The sequence below is a fragment of the Suricata suricatta genome, chromosome 2, assembly GCF_006229205.1.
Source record: "Suricata suricatta isolate VVHF042 chromosome 2, meerkat_22Aug2017_6uvM2_HiC, whole genome shotgun sequence".
NCBI classification, from domain to species: domain Eukaryota; kingdom Metazoa; phylum Chordata; class Mammalia; order Carnivora; family Herpestidae; genus Suricata; species Suricata suricatta.
The window spans coordinates 100,943,213-100,965,544 of record NC_043701.1 but is presented as its reverse complement, the minus strand read 5'-3'; the positions used below and the strand labels follow the sequence as shown (position 1 = coordinate 100,965,544).

The 22,332-nt window shown below is 47.5% G+C and overlaps 1 protein-coding gene across 1 annotated transcript in view; it reads left to right on the top strand.

Moving 5' to 3' along the window:
• The window catches only part of ABCA13 (ATP binding cassette subfamily A member 13), a 317,064-nt gene that overhangs the window by 46,173 nt on the left and 248,559 nt on the right, over nt 1-22,332 (top strand). The window contains exons 8-16 of the mRNA XM_029919211.1: nt 851-984; nt 4,043-4,207; nt 5,647-5,846; nt 9,097-9,224; nt 9,918-10,018; nt 11,066-11,233; nt 12,578-12,783; nt 14,333-14,472; nt 22,159-22,273. Coding sequence (XP_029775071.1) covers nt 851-984; nt 4,043-4,207; nt 5,647-5,846; nt 9,097-9,224; nt 9,918-10,018; nt 11,066-11,233; nt 12,578-12,783; nt 14,333-14,472; nt 22,159-22,273 — 1,357 coding nt within the window. The remainder of the gene's footprint in view (nt 1-850; nt 985-4,042; nt 4,208-5,646; nt 5,847-9,096; nt 9,225-9,917; nt 10,019-11,065; nt 11,234-12,577; nt 12,784-14,332; nt 14,473-22,158; nt 22,274-22,332) is intronic.

The following is a 22,332-nucleotide window of genomic DNA, read 5'->3' as shown; positions in this document are numbered from 1 at the left end:
CTTTGCGGATGGCAGAGAGCCCGATGTGACTTGAGCTGAAGTCGGACGCTCAGCGGACTGAGCCATCCAGGTGAACCCCCACCTGTGCAATGAATTTTGTTTCTTGATTAACTCTGATAAAGGAACTTTTACCTATGACCTTAAATAGGTTTTTAAAATGTGGTTTTAAAGACAGCAGTTTTGGGGTGCCTGGCGGGGGCTCAGATGGTGAAGCGTCTGACTCTGGATTTCTGCTCAGATCATGATCTCACCGTTTGTGAGATAGAGCCTATGTCAGCCTCTGTGCTGAAGGCTCGGAGCCTGCTTGGAGTTCTGCGTCCCCCCTCTTTGCCCCTCTCCCACTCACGAGTGCGTGCATGCACGTGCACTTTCTCCTTCTCTGTCTCAAAAAAAAGACTGCAGTATTTTATGCTATGAATATGCTCTAATTTAAACTTTCCTCCCATGCTAGGTGCTTAGTTGGTTTTTAGTATTTAATCCGCATAAAACCAATGCAGTAGCATTGCTGTACATTACTTTTTCTTCATGCATCCGATCAGGTTTCTGGATATAGGTGTTTAGGAGGGAAATTACGGGGCTCAGTGATTTGAGTTTCAAGAAGTTCTTGGGATAGGTTGTCCTGTTCGCTCTGGAAACTCTGTGATCATTGACACCAGCGGCACATGCCATCTCAGCCAGCTGTCAGAGCCTCCAGCGCTGGCTTCTGTTGGCTTCTCCGCCCTGCTTGTCTGCATCGCCTTTGCCCTTCCTTTACTCTTGTAGACGTGCACAAGGTGTCGTTTTCTGAATCATGCCAGACATGTCCCAATGCAGAAATGATTGACCGTATACATCATTGGCTGTCTTGCAGAGTTAGGATATACCCTGTCCCTGAAGAAGCTGGTGTGGGATCCACGGAAAGTCCAGGCTGACCTGAAGTCCCGATTTGGTTTCGACGACCTTCATGCGGAACAAGTCCTGAGTCACTCAGCTGAACTACAGGAGGTACACACACTTGATGCCTCTCCGTGAGAGTGCTCCTTTGAGAGTGCTCCCAGGGCGGGTGGGGGGGTGGGATGGGAGGATGGAGAGTCCTCCAGATAGGGGCCTCCCTTTCTACACTGTGTTCTGGAAGGGACTCCACCTGCATGGCTCCCTTTCATCACTTCACGTGTGTGGGGACTTCTCTGCGTGGTGCAGGATCTGAGAACCGTATAGCCATCCCCGCTTGCTGCACGGAGTCTCCCGGGGTGAGGGCCTCTTCCAGGTCATGGTTGAGGCACTGAAAGTTTGGACAAGACCTACACCTTCCTGTTAGGGTCCTGGTCTGTGCTCAGGGCGTGGTTTTGCTCACTGTTCTGAGTTCCCACGACCTGTCACTTCCCTCCTGGTGCTTTTCACGTTGACACAGAGCTACTGCTGTCGAGCAGACTGTTGCCTTTCACTTTTGGGTCATAGGCCTGAGCCGTGAATCAGGGGGGACACACTGGCCTCAGCCAGGTGCAGCTGCTGCCGGCTGTGGGGCGAGGGGTTTGCAAAATTCCTTCTGCCCTGCCGGTCTTAGGTTTGGCCAGGAGATGCAGTTTTCTGTTTCTCTCTCACATCTGGTACACTTTCGTGAACCTTCTCCCTCCCAGGGGACTTGGAGTTGTGCCCTTGGGCATCTTTTGTGGGTGCTGTTGTAGATGCCATAGGAAAGGCCTGGCACTGACTCTGCTCCTGTTAGGTCCATTCGTCACGACTCTGTTTTCTCATCAAATTACATAAAACCTTACTTTAGAAGGGCAAGTGCTTTGAGGGGCGCCTGGGTGGCTCAGGGCTTAAGTGTCTGATTCTTGATTTCGGCTCAGGTCGTGATCTCATGGTTCGTAAGTTCAAGCGGAGTCTGCTTGGGATTCTCTCTCCCTCTTTCTCTCTCTCTGCCTTTCCTTGGCTCGCTGTGTGTGCACTCTTCTCTCTCTCAAAAGAAATTAATTAAGAAAAAAAGAAGGGTGACTATTTTAAGATTAGAATTACAAGGAAAATGGTCGGGGGACAACATAGAGCATATGTCACGGGTAGGAATTTCCTGTGGCTTCTGGAATGAATTACCACCAACACTGTTGCCCAACACAACACACATGCATTGCCATGTGGCTCTGGAAGGCCCAGTCAGTCAGAAGGCCCAGACAGGTCTCCCTGGGCTCAAATCTGTGTCCCCCAGTGCTGTTTCCTTGCCTTTCCAGCTTCTGGAAGCCTCTGTGCTCTGTGGCTCAAGGCCCCTCCCCCAGGCCAGCAATAATGGGCTAAGTTTTTCCCAGGATGTGTCAGCTCTGGCTAGAATGCCTTCCTCTCCCACACTGATGGAGCCCTGTGATTTCATGGGGCTTGTTGGATAATCTGGGGTAATTGCCCTATCTCCAAGTTTGCTGGTTAGCAACCTTCAGGCCACCTGCCCACACCACTCTCTCCTGCCATGTTTAGCCTATTCAAAGCTTCCGGAATTAGCATGTGAGTGCCTTGGGGGACCATTACCCTGCCTCCCCCTCCACATGAGGCCCCTCACCAGCCAGCATTGTGATGGCTTCCGGGTCCTTCCGCAGGCCTGCATGATTGTGGGTACCGCCACTCTGGGCCTCTGCTTATGTGGCCTCTGGGACAGAGGGCTCTTTCTCCCTTCCTTTAACCACTCCCCACTGAGAACACAGCTTGATCTCCTCTCCTGCCCCTATGGAACCCTCACGTCCAGTCTCCTGGGTGACTTGTGATAGCTGCATTGGCTTGAGAGCAGGGAAGGGGCACAGAGAAAGAAGGAGAGAGAGAATTCCAAGCAGGTTCCTTGCTGTCAGAGCAGAACAGGATGTGGGGCTCTGTGGTACGCTCCCTACCTGAACGTACATCTTCAGAAGGTGGCTGTGCATGTGCAGTCCCTCCGGCACGTCCACGGACTTCCCGCCAACGAACCGCAGGAGGTCTAGGGGCACACCTGTGTTCCAGGTGGTGACGCAAGCTTCCGGCTGCACCAGGCCCTGCCAGTGGGCCTGCAGGTTGGTGGCCATGGGCCTGTAGTGGGCCATGTTAGTTAGGTGGTCATTTAACTTTGCATAGTAGGAGGTTTTGATTTCCGACACCTCTTCCTGGGTCATGAGCCCGTTGGCAATAAGGTGCTCTGCGTATGTGTCTGGGATGCTCTTTCGGGCTCTGTCCAAGAAAGAGGAGAGAAAAGTCCATCGGATTCACATCTGAGATCACAACCTGAGCCGAAACAAGAGTCAGACACTCAACTGATGGCCCCCCCTCCAGGTGCCCCGGGACTTAGATGTTTTTTAATCGTTGCCATCATGAGAGTTTCTGAAACATGGCCCCGGGTTCTTGTAGATCTGTGTAACGGGAATGTGGTTTGTTCCCACACACGTAAGTGCTTTTGGAGAGTGATGTTGCAGAAACTGCATGTAGGAGTTTGTTTACGGGGTGCCTGGGAGGCTCAGTCGGATGAGTGTCGGACTCTTGATCTTGGCTCAGGTCATGATCTCACGGTTCCTGGGATAGAGCCCTGCGTCAGGCTCTCTGCTGATAGTGCGGAGCCTGCTTCGGATTCTCTCTCTCCCTTTCTCTGCCCCTCCCCTACTTGTGCACACACATACTCTCTCAAAATAAATAAAAAACACCCCAGAAGTTCATTTACAGAAATAAAGGAGATAGGATTCCAAAACGTCACACTGTTTCTGACCCAGAACCCGAGTTTGAATTGTTCAGAAGGGGAAATGTTTCCGACATTGTGGCTTTGGCCATCCACGGTGTACGCTGAACCAGGCTGGCCCCTGGGGAGAGGACAAATGAGCAATGTTTGAGTGTCCTCGACCCCGAGAAACCGCCGTTCCCACTGCTTGTGGACAATCGTGAAAAACAGAACTCCAGAGGCTTCCCTGCATGCCAAAAACATAAGGGACACTTTATCAGCCTGTTAGCTTCACCTGTCATGCAAAGCCCAGAGCTCATCCTTTGGCAAGGTGCTGGTATTATCCTGAGCAGGGAATATTCTGGAAAAAAGTGGTCCTGTAAATGTATTTCATATTTTTGCCAGATCCCCACAGATGGGACCTTGAAGCAGATGGTGTGCTCCATCTTGTCCCAAACTTCCGAGGATGAAGCTGGCCGAGACGCTCACCCTGGAGACTGTCACCCACGCTGGTCAGCAGCCACAGACTACCTGGTGCATTCGGTCAGCTGGCCGCAAGTCTACAAGCAGGTGCTGTGCCGCCGAGCCCCCCTGCCCCTCCCGGGGTGCCCGAATGCATCCCTTTCCTTCCGCATCTCTCACTGTTCTATTTTATTTACTTTTAGTATTTGTCTTTTTTGTTTTTACGTTTATTTTTTTAACTTTAATTTTTATATTTATTTATTTTTGAGAGACAGACAGAGCACAAGTAGGTGAGGGTCAGAGAGAAAGGGAGACACAGAATGTGAAGCAGGCTCCAGGCTCTGGGCTGTCAGCACAGAGCCCGACTCAGGGCACGAGCTCTGAGATCATGACCTGAGCTGAAGTCGGCCGACCTGACTGAGCCACCCTGGCGCTACTTCATTTTTAGTACCTGGCTTCATATTGGTGAAGAGGGTGCCATGAAGCGTAAGTGTGGACGGAGCATGGTGGCCAGGGTCACGGCGTGGTCACGGCCACAGAGCTTTCGCAGGAGGTCTGTGCAGCTCATGGCTCTCACTAACTGAAGCTTTAAGCCCACAGATCCTCTTGCTTTCCCCACGCAGGCCCGATGAGTTCCAGGTGTGGTGCTTTTCAAGGAGCTGTGGATACGGTGTGAAGCAGGGCCTGGGTCCCAATCACCCTCCATTTGCTTTCCTCAAAGGACCCGTTTCTTTATTTTTTTCCTAATGTGTGTTACTGACAAGGGTCAAAGTCTCCAATAGCAGATAAAAGATCATTATAGAAATGTAGGTGTGATGATCCAGTGGGTGGCACTCACTGTACATGGCACTGAAATAGTCAAGGGACAGTGGCAGGCTGACCAGCACCAGCACGGGCAGGTGGACACCTTCACTTTTCATGTTGTCTTGATGGCCTGCCCCCGGGGTTAGTGAAGGGTCCTTTAGCACGCATCACTGTTCCCGACGCTTTCCCCCACGCCTTGTGACACGGGCAAGAGTGTCTCTGTTGGCTTCACGTTGATGATAAACCACAGTACCAATTGTCTGTAGCAATGTCATCCCTGAGGCCATGATGCAGAATGGCACCTAGTAACCTTGTGTTCTTTACGACGGAATTGTCAAGGAGGGCGACGGGTTTCTGCTGTGACACATATTTCAAATATGTCCGTTTCGCTTTTAGGGCATCTGTCTCCTGTTCAGCAATGTATGTTTTTGCCTTCTTTTTTGCAAAATGGCAGTGGGTGAAGGAAAGACAAATGGCATCTCAATGAAAGGGCTGCCCGCACCCATTGAAGGCGATTTGTCCTCTCCCATTTCTGAATAGAAATGAAGTCCTAAGGCAGTTGTCCTCTCTCATTTCTGAATGGCAATTAAATCGTAAGGCAATTCGCAGACATTCCAACCTGCCCACCTCATAAAAATGGGCTGTGTGTCCTCTCGAAGGCTCCAATAATATTTCTCACGCATGTGCCATCATTTCTAATGCATTATTGTTAATAATAAGTGCTTTTGTTTCTCGACATGAAGGTGTTCGACCAGTGGCCAAAGGGCAGCCTGCTTCAGAAGGTGCTTGAAGGGGCTGCCCACGGTCTGGAGGATCTCAGGGATCGGTTTGTGGATGAAAGTGAGCCACGGAAAGTGCTAGAAGCCCTGCACACTCTCTTTCTCATCCTGAGTGACAGTTTGGCTGCGGATGGATCTGGCAGCAGCCATACATCTCCAAAGATGTAAGACATATCTTCCTGTTTGGTTACTCATTAGACTAGCAACCCTGAGTGTTAAGGAGTGCGCACAGTAAGACAGTAACAGAAGAATTCTGTAAAACCGCCCCTCCACGGTGGATTTCCCAGCAGCAGCTGGGAGATGCAAAGTTTATATAGTGGACTATCCAAATGATTTGTAGCTATTTCATCATTTTGTTCAGACGCAGAAAACCATCCAGGTGGGGATGTGTCTGGGAAGGTGTCTGGATATTGGGTGTTATGTCTTTGACATTTTTTCAATCGTGAGCAAGGGGTGCCTGGATGGCTCAGTCGGTTAAGCGTCCAACTTTGTCTCTAGTCATCATCTCACGGTTCATGGGTTTGAGTCCTGCATCGGGCTCTGTGCTGACAGCTCAGAGCCTGGAGGCTGCTTCGGATTCTGTGTCTCCCTCTCTCTCTGCCCCTGCCGTGCTTGCACTCTTTTCTTTCTCTCTCAAAAGTAAATAATAAACATTTAAAAAAAATGAGCAAAGACATGTTAGAGGTCCTTTCATGTAAGGACCTGTTTTTGTGGCTCTTTTGAAATTTCATATCATTGACATGTTTGCGTAAGATCCAGAAATATGGCAGAATCTGTTAAAGATAGACCTTTGGCTTCTTCATTTTTGAGATCAGTGGAATTGGCTCGCAGATGGTCCAACCTGTTTTAATATCGGAACTTTTTCTTCAGTGGGCCTTGTCCTCTGTGGTAATTTGACCTGGTTACACTCCTGTGTGGACTCACCTTGGAAGAGAACAAAAGATTTTTCAAAATTATCTCAAAAGCATTCATTTCAAACCGCGGGTCTTGGAGACTGGCGTCTGTGTCTCATGAAGGGAGGACTGTGTGATAAGAATTGCATGGGCCATGTGGTGTTCTCGTGACATACACGTGCATTACTGGACACATTTCCCACCCTTCCTGTTTTGTCTGGAACCCAGTTAGGAAGCAGGACCTAGCTTTCCAAGATCTGCTTTCCCGTTAGACCTTAGAGGTTGTCCCGGTACTAGCGATGGAGCAGGTCACTTATGGGCTCTGCAGACTTCCCACAGCCCCGACACTTTTGCCCATGGGAAGGAGAGCCCCAGGAAACTCTGGGTCTTAGCTCCTTCCAGGATCGGAGACATTAGGGACTGCGCTCCCTTGGAGGACCAGGCATGGACAGCCGGTGCTCTCCCTGCCCCCACTCGGGGTGCAAACTGGCTGCTGTGTGCGCTGAGCAAGCCTCCCTTGTCCTCGGCCATCTGTGGCCTCACTAAGTCTCCACCTCCCCACCCTGGTGACACATCTCTGGTTATTGAGCTCTTGGTCTGCTGCAGGCTTCACACAGGACCCCCAGGGGCCCTGTGCCTTCAGCTCTAAGGAAGGCTCCGCCCCCACCTTGGATGGCTGCAGCGGACCTGGCTGGGAGACCCCGCAGTGAGAACACGGCCAACTTAGCAGCTTCTCGTAAGCCCCGGCCCCTGTCCCCGACACCTCACCGAGTCTGCTTCTCTCTCCTGCACTCACCTCCCACCCCTCCATCCTGCCTTTGACAGGCCCACAGAGTTTCCTACAGGCCTCCTAGGTTCTGTCATGTCTTGTGAATCTGTGTTTGCAATGGGTTGTTTCCTGGGGTGTAGACATGAGCCCCACAGTGACGGGTGCCACCCGTGAGTGTCTGCAGCTCGGATCCTGGCACTGTCCTGTGCTGTGCACCTGCATCTGGCCTCCTCCTGGGCACCAGGGATGCACAGCTTTACAGGCAGGCCTGCTCCTGCCCGGACCTCCTGCCCCAGGACATGAGATATGGAGAGGCCAGCCAGCATGGGCACTGGGCATAGGCAGGGGCCACAAGCCACCTGCCACTGGGCTGTGGCCCCCCAGCACCTGGCACGGGTGCCCTTGGAAGCATCTGGGTCTCTCCTTCCAGCCCATGGAGGATTCTGGGTGCTTGCATAGATGCCTGGGGGTCCGTGTCTGTCTGCTGGGGTACTTGCCCCCTCCCCGACCGCGAGACCCCTCCCCCCCAGCCTGGCTCTTCGCTCCCACATTGCTTTGCAATCTCAGCTCCTATCATTGCAGACTTTCCAGCGGCTCCTCTGGGACGTTCCCCCTCTTCCCCAGTAAGTCATCCTTCTTCTGTGTGCAACAGGGAGCCCCTGAGGCAGGGAGGGGACCTCGCAAGACTCCCCTCTGCCCCCTGCCCCCTGGCTGCAGGTACCCAGTGCCTGGCTGGGCATCCTTTCTGGACCTTCGAGAATCTTACAGCTCCTGCTAGTTCGCCTTGGATGGGCCTGCACCCACCACTCACATCTTGATGTTCTGACACTCTTTTAAAAATATTTTCCTGTGCCTAATAATTGGAGTCTTCTGGGCAAATGCTTTTATTTATCATGATTATTTTTTAATATATATTTTTTGAGCATACACAGTTTATTTTTATTTTTTATTAATAGTTTATTACCAAGTTGGTTTCCAAGTAACACCCAGCGCTCTTCCTCACAAGTGCTCCCCTCCATGTCCATCATCCCCCCTCCCCTTTCCCCCTCCCTCTTCAGCCCTCAGTTTGTTCTCAGCATTCAAAGGTCTTTCGTGATTTGCCTCCCTCCCTCTATTTTTTAATGTTTATTTATCTTTGAGCGAGGGGTGGGGAGGGGCAGAGAGACCCTGGTGACAGAGGATCCGAAGCAGGCTCTGTGTTGACGGCAGTGACCTTGAACTCATGAACTGCATGAGCAGGGGAGGAGGGGAGAGAGAGGGGGGGGAGGGGAGGGAGAGGGAAGAGGGAAGAGGGAAGAGGGAAGAGGGAGAGGGAGGAGAGAGAATCTCAAGAAGGCTCCACACTGTCAGTTCGGAGCCCAATGCGGGACTCCGCTCCATCTGGTGAGATCACGAGCTGCACCGAAGTCGGACGCTAGACTGACTGAGGCCCCCAGGTGCCTCCAGGCAGATGCTTTTAAATCTCAACTGTGGCTTTATTCCACCTCTGGTCTCTGCCACCTTCTACTAGGTAGGGGTAGACTTTCCTGTTTGGGGGTAAAGAGAATGTTTAATCTATATCCAGTCCCACGATCCAGCCCGTCGAGAGCCTGCTCTGTGCACCTGTGGTGAACCGGGGGTTTTGGGCTGTGAGGACGGGTCCCGGAGCAGGGGGGTATTTTCCTGTGAGCGAAACTTTCATTTCCCCGCTGGCACCCTGCGCTAGTTTTTTAATTTCATTCCCTTTTGTTTGTTCGTTTGTTTTGCCCCCAGATTACTGTATCTGCAGAAGTTGGAGAACGTTCTTGGAAACCTGCCCCCGTGGCCCACCCTGAAGAGACTGCTTCCGCTACATGGGGCTGTCAGCAATGCGATAGCCCAGCATTTACGTTTCATCCGAGGTAAACTGGGGTGGCATCATTTGTCACCTGCTGCTGGGAGCTAGCGTGAGATTGGCAGAAAAGCAGACTTGACCTCCCTGATGCCTCTGTGGAGCCTGGAGGGAAGGGGCCCCATTGAGCATGTGTTTTATGCCCTGTGGGGTGCCCCTGGGGTGCTGGAAATGTGGCACATCCGCAGTAAGCACTGCGTCCTTCTGGAAATGTCCTAGCACCACTCACGCCCTCGTCCGCTGTCCCTGTGCTCAGGCAAGAAAGAGACCAGAGTGCATGTCTGCATCATCGTTTTGTCCCCCTCCCCGCTCCTTGGCTTTGGGCAAGCTTACTCCGCCTTCCCAGAAAGCCCTTGTTTGAGCGCCCAGTGACCAGTGGTGTCCAAAGTGGCACCAGACAGGCTGGAGGCTCCTCGGCTTCTCCTGGTGGGCAGGGAAGAAATGAGGACGCATATTGCTTGTGGAGTAAAACCCCCTGTAATCTCAAGGCCCTCCTTGGGCATCTTTGGGAAGCATGAAATGATATCGCGATATATTTTCTCGGTTTTCCTCCTCCTGCGAGACACTAAAATGTCTTGTACTGTGCACAGTCTGCTGAAACACACGCTTGCCAAAGTCAGTGTTATTCATGGCCCGTGTAGACCTCGGGCTTGGAGTAGCCTGCTGTAGGGGATGCTGATACATCCATTTGTTGACCTTATAGAAGTCCTTGTGTGCCTGGAGAGATCAGCTAACGGCTCCAAACCGGGTGGACATGATCTGCCAAAACTGGAAAAGGACGTGTTCTTTTGGGAGTTGAAGCAGGTAGAGCATCCCACGGGCTTATAAATGGACAGTTTTGGTAAAACCACTCAAGAAGTTCCTGCAATCTTTACCTGCGTCCCTGCTGTGAGCTGGGCTAGTGAAACGGGCAGCGTTTTGAAGAACTTTGCTTTATTTTGAAATTTTGATTGCTGCAGATTTCTTTTTCTTAATTTTAATTTTTAAATTTTAAATTTTTATTTATTTTGAGAGAGAGAGAGAGGAAGAGCAAGTGGGGGAGGGGCAGAATGAGAGGGAGAGAGAGAATCCCAAGCAGTCTCTGAGCTGTCAGTGCACAGCCCAACTCAGGGCTTGAACCCACACACTGTGAGATCATGACCTGAGTTGAAATGAAGAGTCAGATGCTTAACAAGTGCACCTGTTTTTGTTTTTTTTAAGGACTTTGTATATTTATTTGTTTTTTTAATAAATTTTTAAAGTGTTTATTTATTTTTGAGAGACAGAGACAGCGTGAGCAGGGGAGGGTCAGAGAGAGAGGGAGACACAGGATTCGAAGTAGGCTCCAGGCTTTGATCTAGCTGTCAGCACAGAGCCCGACTCAGGGCTCGATGCCATGAACTGTGAGATCATGACCTGAGCGGAAGCCAGACGCTTAACTGATTGAGCCACCCAGGTGCCCCTTGTTTGTTTTTTAAATGCTTATTTGTTTTTGAGAAAAAGAGCACAGACAGGAGAGGGGAATAGAGAGAGGGAGAGAGAATCCCAAGCAGGCTCCAGGCTCTGCTCTGTCAACACAGAGCCTTACATGGGGCTTGAACTCACGGACTGTGAGATCATGACCTGAGCCAAAGTTGGATGCTCAACCGACCGAGCTCCCCCATGTGCTCCTAAAGACTTTATTTTTTGAGTAATTTCTACACCCAGTGTGGGGCTTGAACTCACAACTCCAAAATCAAGAGTCATGTGCTCTTTTGACCAACCCAGCCAGAAGCCCCAGTTGCCATGGATTTCTGGTTGTGGTTCCCTATCCCTTAGGGTGACTGTGAGCTTTTCTAAGTGACACCTCTTCCTCTCTCCTTTACCTTTCAGCTCTTGATGAAGGATACCACTGACAGGTGCCTAAACGCTAGCTTTTCTGGAAGGGAGGCTTTCCTGTGTCCTGGCATCTGGGAGGACCTCGGGGGGCTGACGTGTCCCCAGGACTCCTCCAACAAGACCAGCATCTTAAACAAGCTACTGAGGTCAGCAAAGGATGCTGTAAGTAGCCACGGTCTGGTCTCATCCAAGGGTACTGATGGGCTTATCTTACTAAGAAATTTTTTTTTAAATGTTTATTTCTGAGAGAGAGAGAAAGAGAAACAGAGTGAGAGTGGGAGAGGGAGACACAGAATCCAAAGCAGGTTACAGGCTCTGAGGTCTCTGCGCAGACCCTGACATGGGGCTTGAACCCAAGAACCATTAGATCAAGGCCTGAGCTGAAGATGGATGCTTAAGTGACTGAGGCACCCAGGTGTCCCACCCAATGGGTTTATTTTAAAGGTTAGATCCCACATCCTGGATCCTGGCCACCCCTGTGTTACACCCCTGCTGTCTGGCCACACTAGGAGATGTGGGCTGCTCGTCCAGCCCAAATGTCCTTGAGAGTGAGTGAGTTTCCCCAAGAGCACCCCAAACTTGCAGACTGTGTCACTCAGCTTCCTTGGGTTCCAGGTCCCCATCCTGGCCCGTCCCTGGCTGCAAATGTGGAGCAGGCAGAGGAGGGTCGTTGGGCATCCTGAGCTCAGAGCTAAGATGTTCTTCCCCCGGTTCTGCCCTCTGCCGAGCGATCCTGACGGCTGCAGGGTGGGGAGCACGTTGTTTGTAAATATGATTATGTCCCCTTCAACCCATGTTGTTCTCACCAGCATGAAAAATGATGATCCCGTTCGCCTTTTGGTCTCAGGATTACCTGGTTCATTGTTTCCCTGTGCTGCCGCTCTTCAGAAAGGGCAGGGCTGGAATGCGCGTGTGCCCGTGTACATTTAGTCACTTAATGGGAGTCATGCTCAGCTTCTATTAACTGTGGGAGCAGAATGACAGGAACATGGCCTCCAGGAGGCTAGCTCCAGTGGGGGCCATGGAGGACTAGCTAACACGTGGATCCCTTCTGATTGCTTCTTGGATGAGCCTGGATTTTGGAATCTCTTCTCATGGACATGAGTCATGACTCAGGTCTGGGACTCAATCAGACACCTACAGGGCAGGGTCTTGGATTCTCCGTCATGAGGACCCTTGCTGGGGCGTCTGGGGGGCTCAGTTGGTTGAGTGTCTGACTTCAGCTCAGGTCATGATCTTGAGGTTCATGAGTTCAAACCCCGCATCGGGCTCTGTGTTGACAGCTCAGAGCCTGGAGCCTGCTTCAGATTCTGTGTCCCCCACTCTCTCTGCCCCTCCCCGCTCATGCTCTCTCACTGTGTCTCAAAAATAAGTAAACATTAAAAAAAAGAGAGAGAAAGAGAGAATCCTGGGTAAGTGGGATTGGGCGGGGGCCGCCTCACTAGTGCCTGCTGTCCTCGCTAAACGGATTACAAACAATTACAAACATTCTCTTTCCCTGTGAAGGACCGCCATTTGCAGGAGCTCATCACTGGGCTCCCAGATACACTGGTTTCGGAACCCGGAGGAATTGGGGGCTGGCAGGAAGTGGAGATGCAGCTGGCAGACGTGGGCCTGTCCTGCGCGCGTCTCTTTGGGTTGCTGGGAACTCCCGGCTGCCCTGGGAACTGTGACCTCGCCAACGACTGTAACGACCAGCTTCTTGTGGCAGCGTAAGTTGGTGTGAGATGGGAAACCTGTGAACACCTGGGAATGACGTGATTCCCACCCCTGCTTCTACAAAGTGATGGATCAGTGTAGTGTATTCTACTTCTAGTGAGTAGGGGGCCGTACACGTTGTTTTTCGTTTATAGTTTATTGTCAAGTTGGTTTCTGTATAACACCCAGTGCTCATCCCAACAAGTGCCCTCCTCCATGGCCATCACCTCTTTCTCTGCTCCTCCACCCCCATCAACCCTCAGTTTTTTCTCAGTATTTAAGAGTCTCTAAAAAAAACTTTTTTTTTAATGTTTGTTTATTTTTGAGAGAGAGACAGAGGGAGACACAGAATCTGAATCAGGCTCCAGGCTCTCAGCTGTCAGTACAGAGCCCAGGGTGGGGCTCGAACCCACGAACCTTGAGATCGTGACCGGAGCTAAAGTCAGACGGTTAGCTGACTGAGCCACCCAGGTGCCCCGAGTCTCTTATATGGTTTTCCTCCCTACCTCTCCTTAACCATTTTTCCCCCTCTTCCCCCATGGTCCCCTATTAAGTTTCTCCTGTTTCACATATGAGTAAAAACATACGGTATCTGTCCTTCTCTGCCTGACTTATTTCACTTAGCATAATACCCTTGAGGTCCATCCACTTTCCTACAAATGGTCAGATTTCATTCTTTCTCATTGCCATGTAGTATTCCATTGTATAGATAAACCAATGTATACATTTAAAAAATGTTTATTTATTTTTGAGAGAGAAAGAGACAAAGGAGAGAGAGACACACAGAATCCAAAGCAGCTCCAGGCTCCAAGCTGTTGACACAGAGTCCAATGTGGGGCTTGAACCCATAAACCATGAGATCATGACCTGAGCTAAAGTCAGATGCTTAACCAACTGAGCCACCCAGGCATTCCTAATTTTTTTTTTTTTTAATCTCAAGAGGCATTACCCTATTTGGTACTATTGGAAAGCATTTAAAAATACAAAATATTCAACAGTTCCTTTAAAGTTTTGCCATTGGCTTAATCTTTCCCAAGATTCTTAGCCTCCCAGATGATGTCATATGTCCTTTTCTTTGCGCTTGATTCGCTACGTCTTACATTTCCTGTATTATTGTGAATGACTTTCCTTTGTTTTTCTTTTTTTTAAAGTTTATATATTTTAAGAGAGACAGAGCAGGCAAGCAGGGGAGGGGCAGAGAGGGAGGGAGAGCAAGTTTCCTAAGAAGGGTCTGCACTGTCAGCACAGAGCTTGAGTCGAAGCTCAAACTCACAACCTGAGCGGAAGTCAAGAGTCAGACGCTTAACTGACTGAGTCCCCCAGGCACCCCCTTCCCTTGTTTTTCAGCTCAGGATAGGGCAATTCATGAACTATCAAGAAAACTATTGCAAAAAAAAAAAAAAAAAACCAATAACCAAAACACTGTTGCCAAGGTTCTAATGTGTGACATGAATGGACTGCCAGGCACTCGTGTATGTTTGCATCTGGGTGAATTTGTAACGATCTGTGTTCTGGAAAACGACGATCGCATGTTGGCGTTCTCGGGATTCTCTGTGATTGCAGGGCCTTTCACACGCTTGAGCAGGTGTGGTTGTCCCTGGAAGAAACATCCTACTGGAGAGACTTCGAGGGGTTTATCAGGAACACCTGTGAGCTGGCCCGTTCTGTGAACGCACCAGACAGTGTCCAGAGTGGTCTATCTGGTGAGTACGTGGTGCTCCCTGCAGGCCCTTGGGTGCTCCACCCCCTTGAGCACAACGGCGTTGCTCCTAAGGGATGTCCCTGTTTAACGAAAGGGAGCTAAACACAGAGGCTTGCCAGGTACAGTTGGCCGTTGTGATGACCCCATGTGAACCTCTGTCGTCCGTTATGGCGAGACTGACCCGGGTCCTGGTGTGACTGGTTGTCCCCGAAGTTTCCGCTGGTGACCGGTTTTCCTCTTGGAAGTGTCCTGTTTAGTCTGAGGGACAGGTGCATACACAGACGAGGTGTGACGGGCCCCTGGAGTCCAGGTGTGCCGCCCATGGGGCCCCATTGCTCACGAGCACCCCCTGTCCAGCCAGCTCCCCTCTTCCCGTGCTGTCCTCGACACCAAAAATCTCCTCGAATATGGATTTTACGAATTTGTGACTGCATGACCTACAGGAAGTCACTCTCTTGTCCCTGAGAGTGACTGAGAAGCTGCCGCTGGGATGGGGCTTGTGTTTCTGACTCTTCCTGGTTGGGAGCGAGTGGTCTGTGTCTGGCTCTCCTTGGGGACCAGCACTTGCCCAGGTCGCCCCATGTGCCCTGTGCACTCCATGGTCCCCTCGGGATGCTCGCTGCTTCCGCTTGGGGTGGTGAGGGGAGTTTCCTGTTCCTTTCCTGTGGCTGCGGCCACCTAATCCTTCCTTGACCCCTCCTCAGGTGGCTGCTGGTTTTTTGTTTTTTTGTTTTTGCTTTTTTTGGTTTTTATTTAAATTCCATTTGGTTAACATACAGTGTAATATTAATTTCACGTGTGCAATATAGCAATTCAACACCGGCACACATCCCCCAGTGCTCATCAGAGTGCCCTCCCCAATCCCCATTACCTCTTCCCCATCCCCCTGCCTACCTCCCCTCTGGGGACCATCTGTTTGTTCTCTGTAGTGAAGAGTCCGTTTCTTGGTTTCTCTCTCTCTCTCTCCCTGTGTTGGTTATTTTGTTCTTAACTTCCACATATGCATGAAATCATATGGTCATTGTCTTTCTCTGATGGACTTGGTTTAGCATTAAACTCTCTAACTCCATCCACGTCTTTGCAAATGGCAGGATTCCATTCTTTTTAATGGCTGAGTAATATTGCGTTGTATATATACACCACATCTTTTTTTTTTTTAATTTATTTTTGAGAGACAGAGCGAGATAGTGTGAGCAGGGGAGGATCAGAGAGAGAGGGAGACACACTATCCAAAGCAGGCTCCAGGCTCTGAGCTGTCAACACAGAGCCTGATGCGGGGCTTGAACCCATGAACTGTGAGATCATGACCTGAGCTGAAGCTGGATGCTTCACCTACTGAGCCACCCAGGCACCCCAACACCATATTTTCTTTATCCATTTGTCAGCTGATGGACATTTTGGCTTATTCCATAATTTGGCTGTTGTTAGTGTTTCTATAAATCTTTTTTATTCAAATTTATTTTATTTATTTTGAGAGAGAGAGAGAGAGTGCACTCAAAAAAAAATGGTGGAGACGCAGAGAGAAGGTGAGAGAGAATCCCAAGCAGTCTCTGCACTGTCAGCTCCAATGCCATGACCCGAGAGATCCATGACCTGAGCTGAAATCAAGAGTCGGACACTTAACCAACTGAGCCACCCAGGCGCCGCTGATAATGCTGCTATAAACGTCGGGGTGTATGTGCCCCTTCGTGTCTGTATTTTTGTATTCTTTGGGTAAATACCTAGTAGTGCAATTGCTGGATCATAGAGTAGTTCTAGTTTTTAACTTTTTGAGGAGTCTCCATACTCAAACTGCTGGTTTTAGAGGCTAACACTGAACCCCTCTCTGTGGATGTCAGCATCAAACCCACCGGCCGCACATCGGGTCTCTGATGTGCTGAAGGCCACGCTGAGCTCTGTGCTGGTGCGGCATGGCTAGGCGGACGACTGAACCACCTGGGTAGGTGTTTATTCACCCTGCGCTGCACCTGCTGCTCCATTGCTTTGCCCTCCTTTTTATCACCTGCTCCGGATCATTTCCAGAAACACAGGCTACAATAGTGACATTCGGTATCTGTGAGAAGCGTGGGTCCAGAAGTCTCAATAGTGTTGATAATTGCAAACATTTGCTGTGCTTTGTAGGAATGATTTCATCCAACCCTCATGCCAACCATTGAGTTGAGCTCCATTTGGACTTCATTTTCAGATGGAAATTTGGAGGCTCAAGATTAAATTCCTGGCATGGGTCACAGAACTCCAGGAGTTCAAAGCCAAGACGCAGTTTTAGGAAGTCTTACCCTGGAGGCTGTGGGCTTCGCTTCTGTCTGGGCAATCCTTGCTGTGGGGGAGGGGGTGGGGGGGGTCATGCTGCCGGACAGTGGGCTCCCTTACAGACACACAGCTTGTCCAAGAATTGATATTTGTGGATTCTTCTGTACGTTGCTTTCCCATTTCATGGATTTTCCTAACTTATTTCCTATTTCATGACTTTCCCCTTTTATTATCCTTTCTTTCTATTGACCAAATTTAGTTTGATGTTCTTTTGCTAGCTTCTTACTTTGAAGGTTTTCTTCTTTGCTAATAGGTGCCTTTAAGGCTATAAAATTTCTTCTATGCAAAATTCTAAGGTATTCCACGCATCTAATAAGTCATAGTTTTCTTTTCAATCAGTTCAAAATTTATTATGATTTCCATATATTGCTTAATTTCCACTACCATCTGGGGACATTTCAAGTTCAAGATGGGGACATTTGGCTTGAAATACAAAGTCAAAGTCTGTTGTCAAATTGTTGATAATTGTCCTTAGTTGGTTTGTGGAATCGTCATGTTGGGGGACTGTAGCTGAGACATGTTTGCAAACTCTTGAGGTCACAAAGGTTTTCAACTGTGTTTTCTTCTACAAGGGTGGTAGCTATAGGTTTTTAATAAAATTTTTAAAATTATTTTTTTTTTATCTTAGCAAGTCTGAGAGAGGGGCAGAGGGAGAGAGGGCGAGAATCTTTTTTTTTTTTAGTTTTTTTTTGACAGAGAGAGAGAGAGAGAGAGAGAGAGAGAGCGCGCGAGCGAGCATGAGTGAGAAAGGGGCAGAGAGAGAGAGGAATAGAGTGAATATCAAGCAGTGCAGAGCCCGATGTGGGGCTCAGACTCACGAACTGTATGATTGTGACCTGAGCCAAAATCAAGTGTTGGATGCTTACCCAAGTCTGCTGACCAGGTGCCCTGAGAGAGAGAGAGAGAGAGAGAGAGAGAGAGAGAGAGAGAGAGAAAGAGAGAGAGAGAGAGAGAGAGAGAGAGAGAGAGAGAGAGAGAGAGAGAGAGAGAGAGAGAAAGTCTTAAGCAGTTTCCACATCCAGTGCTGAGCCCAACTTGGGCTTGATCTCACAACCCTGGGATCATGAGTTGAGCTGAAGTCAAGAGTCAGATGCTCTGCTGATGGAGACCCCCAGGCGCCATAGTTAACTAAAAGTTTTAAATTAGGTCTATGATGAATTCTGAGCCAATTTTTATGATGTAGGTGTACACTGAGCATTATTTCCTTGCCTATGGAGATCCAGCTGCTTTGGAAAAATTTGTTGTGAAGATTTTCTCCATTGAATTATCTTTGTCCTTATGTTAAACAAATTACTCCTATAAATGTATCTTTTCTGCACTGCCTATCAGGTTCCAACAGTGCATTTGTCAGTCTTTACACTTATCACATGAACTTGATTATTGCAGTTTTATTTTATTTTTAAAATTTTATTATTTAAGTAATCTTATATATTTATTTTTTTATTTAAATAATCTCTAATCTCTAATTAGAAATGAACTAACCTCTAATCTCTATGTTCAGTTGGATGTAATATAATAACAATAAGCCAGGTGTCCTTGATTATTATAGTTTTATAGTAAAGTCTTAGTGGCAGTGTTAGCCTTCTTTGTTTTTCTTTTAAAAAATCATTTAGCAGGGGCTGGTTGACTCAGTTATTGGCACGTGCAACTCTTAATCTCGGCATTGTGAATTTGAGCCCCGTGTCAGGTGTACAGATTACTTTAAAAAATCTTGGGGCTCCTGGCTGTCTCAGCCAGTGATGCTCCAACTCTGGATTTTGTCTCAAGTCATTATGTCTTGCAGTTCATGAGATCAAGCCCTGAGTAGAATTCTGCATTGACAGCACAGAGCCTGCTTGGGATTCTGTCTCTCCTCACTCTCTCTGCCCTTCCCCTGCTCACACTCTCTCGCTCAAAATTAATAAATAAACAATTAAAAAAATAAAATCTTAAAAAAATTGTTTGGCTATTTTAGGTCACCTGAATTTTACAATGTGCTTGTCAGTTTCTCAAAATTCAGATGGAATTTAAACCAGGATCGAGATGACTCTCTAGATAAATTTAGGGAGAATGACTTTTTAACTACACGGAGTTTTCTGACTCATGAGCACCATGTATCTCTCCATTTGTTTATGTTGTATTTATTTTCTTAAAATTTTTTTAATGTTTATTTTTGCAAGAGAGAGAGAGATAGAGCATGAGTGGGAGAGGGTCAGAGAGAGAAGGAGACACAGAATCAGAAGCAGTCTCCAGACACTGAGCTGTCAGCACATAGCCTGATGCAGGGCTCAAACTCACCAACCATGAGATTATGACCTGAGCCGAAGTCGGACGCTCAACCCACTGAGTCATGCAGGTGCCCCTATTTTCTGTTAGTAACTTCATTGTAATGCTCTTCAAATCTTTTCTCAGTTTGTGCCTACATATTTGACATTTTTGAAGCTATTCAGACGCTACATTGAATGTTAAACCAACCTCAAATAAATGGGATAAGTCCCACCTGGTAAGATATTTTCCCTTTTCATGTTACTGGATTCAACTTGCTAAAATTTTGTCTAACATTTTTGCATTTTTTCCATGAGGGATGCTGCACTGTAGTTTTGTTTTCCTTTGATATCTTTGTCTTCTTTTGGTATCAAGGTAATCTTGCCCTCATGGAATAAGTCGAGAAGTATCCTCTCCTTTCCAATTTCCTGGAAGAATATGTGTAGAATTGGTATTATTCCTCCCTTTAACATTTGGTAGATTTACTAGTGATACCATCTGGGTCATTAGTTTTTTTTTTTGTGGGAAGATTTTTTAACTGTACATTCAATTTCCTTAATAGGACTATTCAGATTATAGGTTTCTTCCTGAGTAAGCTTTGACAGAACGAGTCTTCCAGTGAACTTGTCTCTGTCATATAAATTGTCCACTTTAGTGTCCTAGTGTTTTTCCTTGCTATTCCATTATTCTCGTTTAAAGACTTTTAAAAAATATTTTATTTTTAAGTAATCGCAACACCCAACATGGGGCTCAAACTCAACTTGACCTTGAGATCAAGAGTTGCATGCTCTTCCGACTGAGCAAGCCAGGTGCCCTCATTATTATTCTCTTAATATTACAGAAGATGTAGTAATATCACCTCTCTCACACTTGTTCTTGGTAATTCATGCCTTTCTTTTTTTGTTGATCACTTTGCTTAGAGGATCATTAATGTTATTGATGTCAATAGCCTTTGGTTTTGTTAACTTCTCTTTAACAGTTTTCTTTATTCCCTTAGTTTTTACTATGATCTTTGCTATTTTCTTTATTCTACTTATTTTAGGTTTAACTGACTTATTTTTTTAATGTTTATTTATTTTGAGAGAGAAGGGGAGGGGCAGAGAGAGAGAATCCCAAGCAGATTCCTTCCTGTCAGCACCCAGCCCAACGTGCGGCTTGATCTCATGAATCCTCAGATCATGACCTGAACCAAAATCACAAGAAAGATGCTTAGTCAACTGAGCCACTCAGGCGCCCCGGGTTTAACTGACTTTTCATTTCTAGTTTCTTAACACAGAAGCTGAGGTCATTGATTTGAGACCTGCATTCTTTGCCGGTCCTTAAGTACCTTCTAAATTGTATCCAACAAATACTGGCATTTGGTTCTCTGATAATGTTCATGAACATATAAGACTACTCTGTCTTCTTGATTCATTGATGCCTTATCAATATGAAATTATAATGATGTTACCTGAAATGTACTTTAGTAGCTTTTTTTTTGCTTTGTGTTAGGGTTGTATGTTTTTTCTGTCCTTTTACTTTTATTTATGTCTTTCATTTCAAGTGCATTTTCATATGCAGCATATAGTTGGGTCTTGCTTTATCCATTCTGACAAGTTATGCCTTTCTTTCAAATATTTATTTTTGAGTGAGATATCAGGGCAGGAGCAAAGAGAGAGGGACACAGAGTATCTGAAGCAGGTTCCATGCTGACAGCAGAGAGCCTGATGCGGGGCTTGAACTTAAAGACTGTGAGATGATGACTTGAGCGGAAATCAAGAGGTGGACAGTCAATAGACTGAGGCATCTTGGCTCTCTTTTTTTTTTTTTTTAAGCTTTGCCTTTTAATTGGGATATTTAAACCATATAGTGTAAACTAGCATAAACCATTTTATGTGATTAATGCTCTTCTCTGCTATTTCTATCTGAATTCTGTCAGTTCTAGTTTAGGTCTTTTTAAAAATTTGATTGAAGTATAGTTGACATATAATATTGTGTTAGTTCTTCTGTGTGTATTCATCATTAATGTACTTTACAAAATACCATAGTAAGTGGTTACCATCTGTCACTGTAAAAATTTATGACAATATCATAACAATATTACATTATTGTTGACTACATTCCCCATGCTGTATTTTTCTTGTTAATTTAAAAAAAATGTTTATTTACTTTTGAGAGAGAAAGAACAACAGAACACAAACGGAGTGGGACAGAGAGAGAGGGAGACACAGAATCCGAAGCAGGCTCCAGGCTCTAAGCTGTCAGCATAGAGGCCGATGGGGGTTCAAATCCATGAACCGTGAGATCATGACCTGAGCCGAAGTAGGGTGCTTAATGGACTGAACCACCCAGGCGCCACGCATGCCCAGTAATTTTTGATTGGATGTAGGACATTTTGAATTTTGCCTTGTATCGTGCTTTGCCATTCTGTTTTCCTATGTTCTTGAAAGCAGTTTGACCCTTTAGGTCTTGCATTTAAGGTTTATTAGATAGGACTGGAGTGATACTTGGCATGGTCACATATATTGCCCGGGACTGAGGCGAGACTCATTGTGCATCTTGAACTCATTATCTAGTGAGATTGTGGATTGTTCCAGGCTGGTTGACGGAAGAGAATTGCTTCCTGGCCCATGTGATCCCCGGACACTTTTTTTGACTCCTTTTGGGTGGGTCTTTCCTTGGTCTCAGGCTGCTTCATCACCTGCACACATTAATTTGTCCTCAGCTGGATACTTGTAGGAGGCATACGGCAGGGTCTCCATTTGTACAGCTCTCTCTTTCCTGGAAGTCTGTTCTGTGTATCTGTGCTGTCTGTCGGACTTTCCCCTTCACCCTCTCTGCTCTGGGCGCCTGCCACAGCTCCAGCTCAATTCCACCTTCTCTGTCACGGCCTGGATATGCTTCTTAAGACAACAGACAGGATAATCAAGGGTCTCACCTCGTTTATTTTCTGTCTTCCGTGGATTGCTGTCTCCACTGCTTGATGGCCAATGGTGGTTGATCTTGGCCAGAAGTGGGAGGCAAACCGGTAGGATTTCTAACCCTTGTTATATTTTCAAACATATTAACTGAGCCACTATAGTGCTTTTCACTTGGGCAGATTTGACTGTGGTTTCTGACTTGAGATTGATGTATGAAATGTCTTTCTATTTAGCTTTCTCTGCAGAATCTCCTTGTTACCAAGAAAACATGGACTGGGAAATCATCACCGATAATTATTTTGAATTTTTGAGTAACTTACTCAAGTCTCCAGCTGTTTCTATAGCCAGGTAAGGTTTTAGCATTCAATTTCCAGGTTTTGATTTAACTATTACCTGCAGACAGGCAA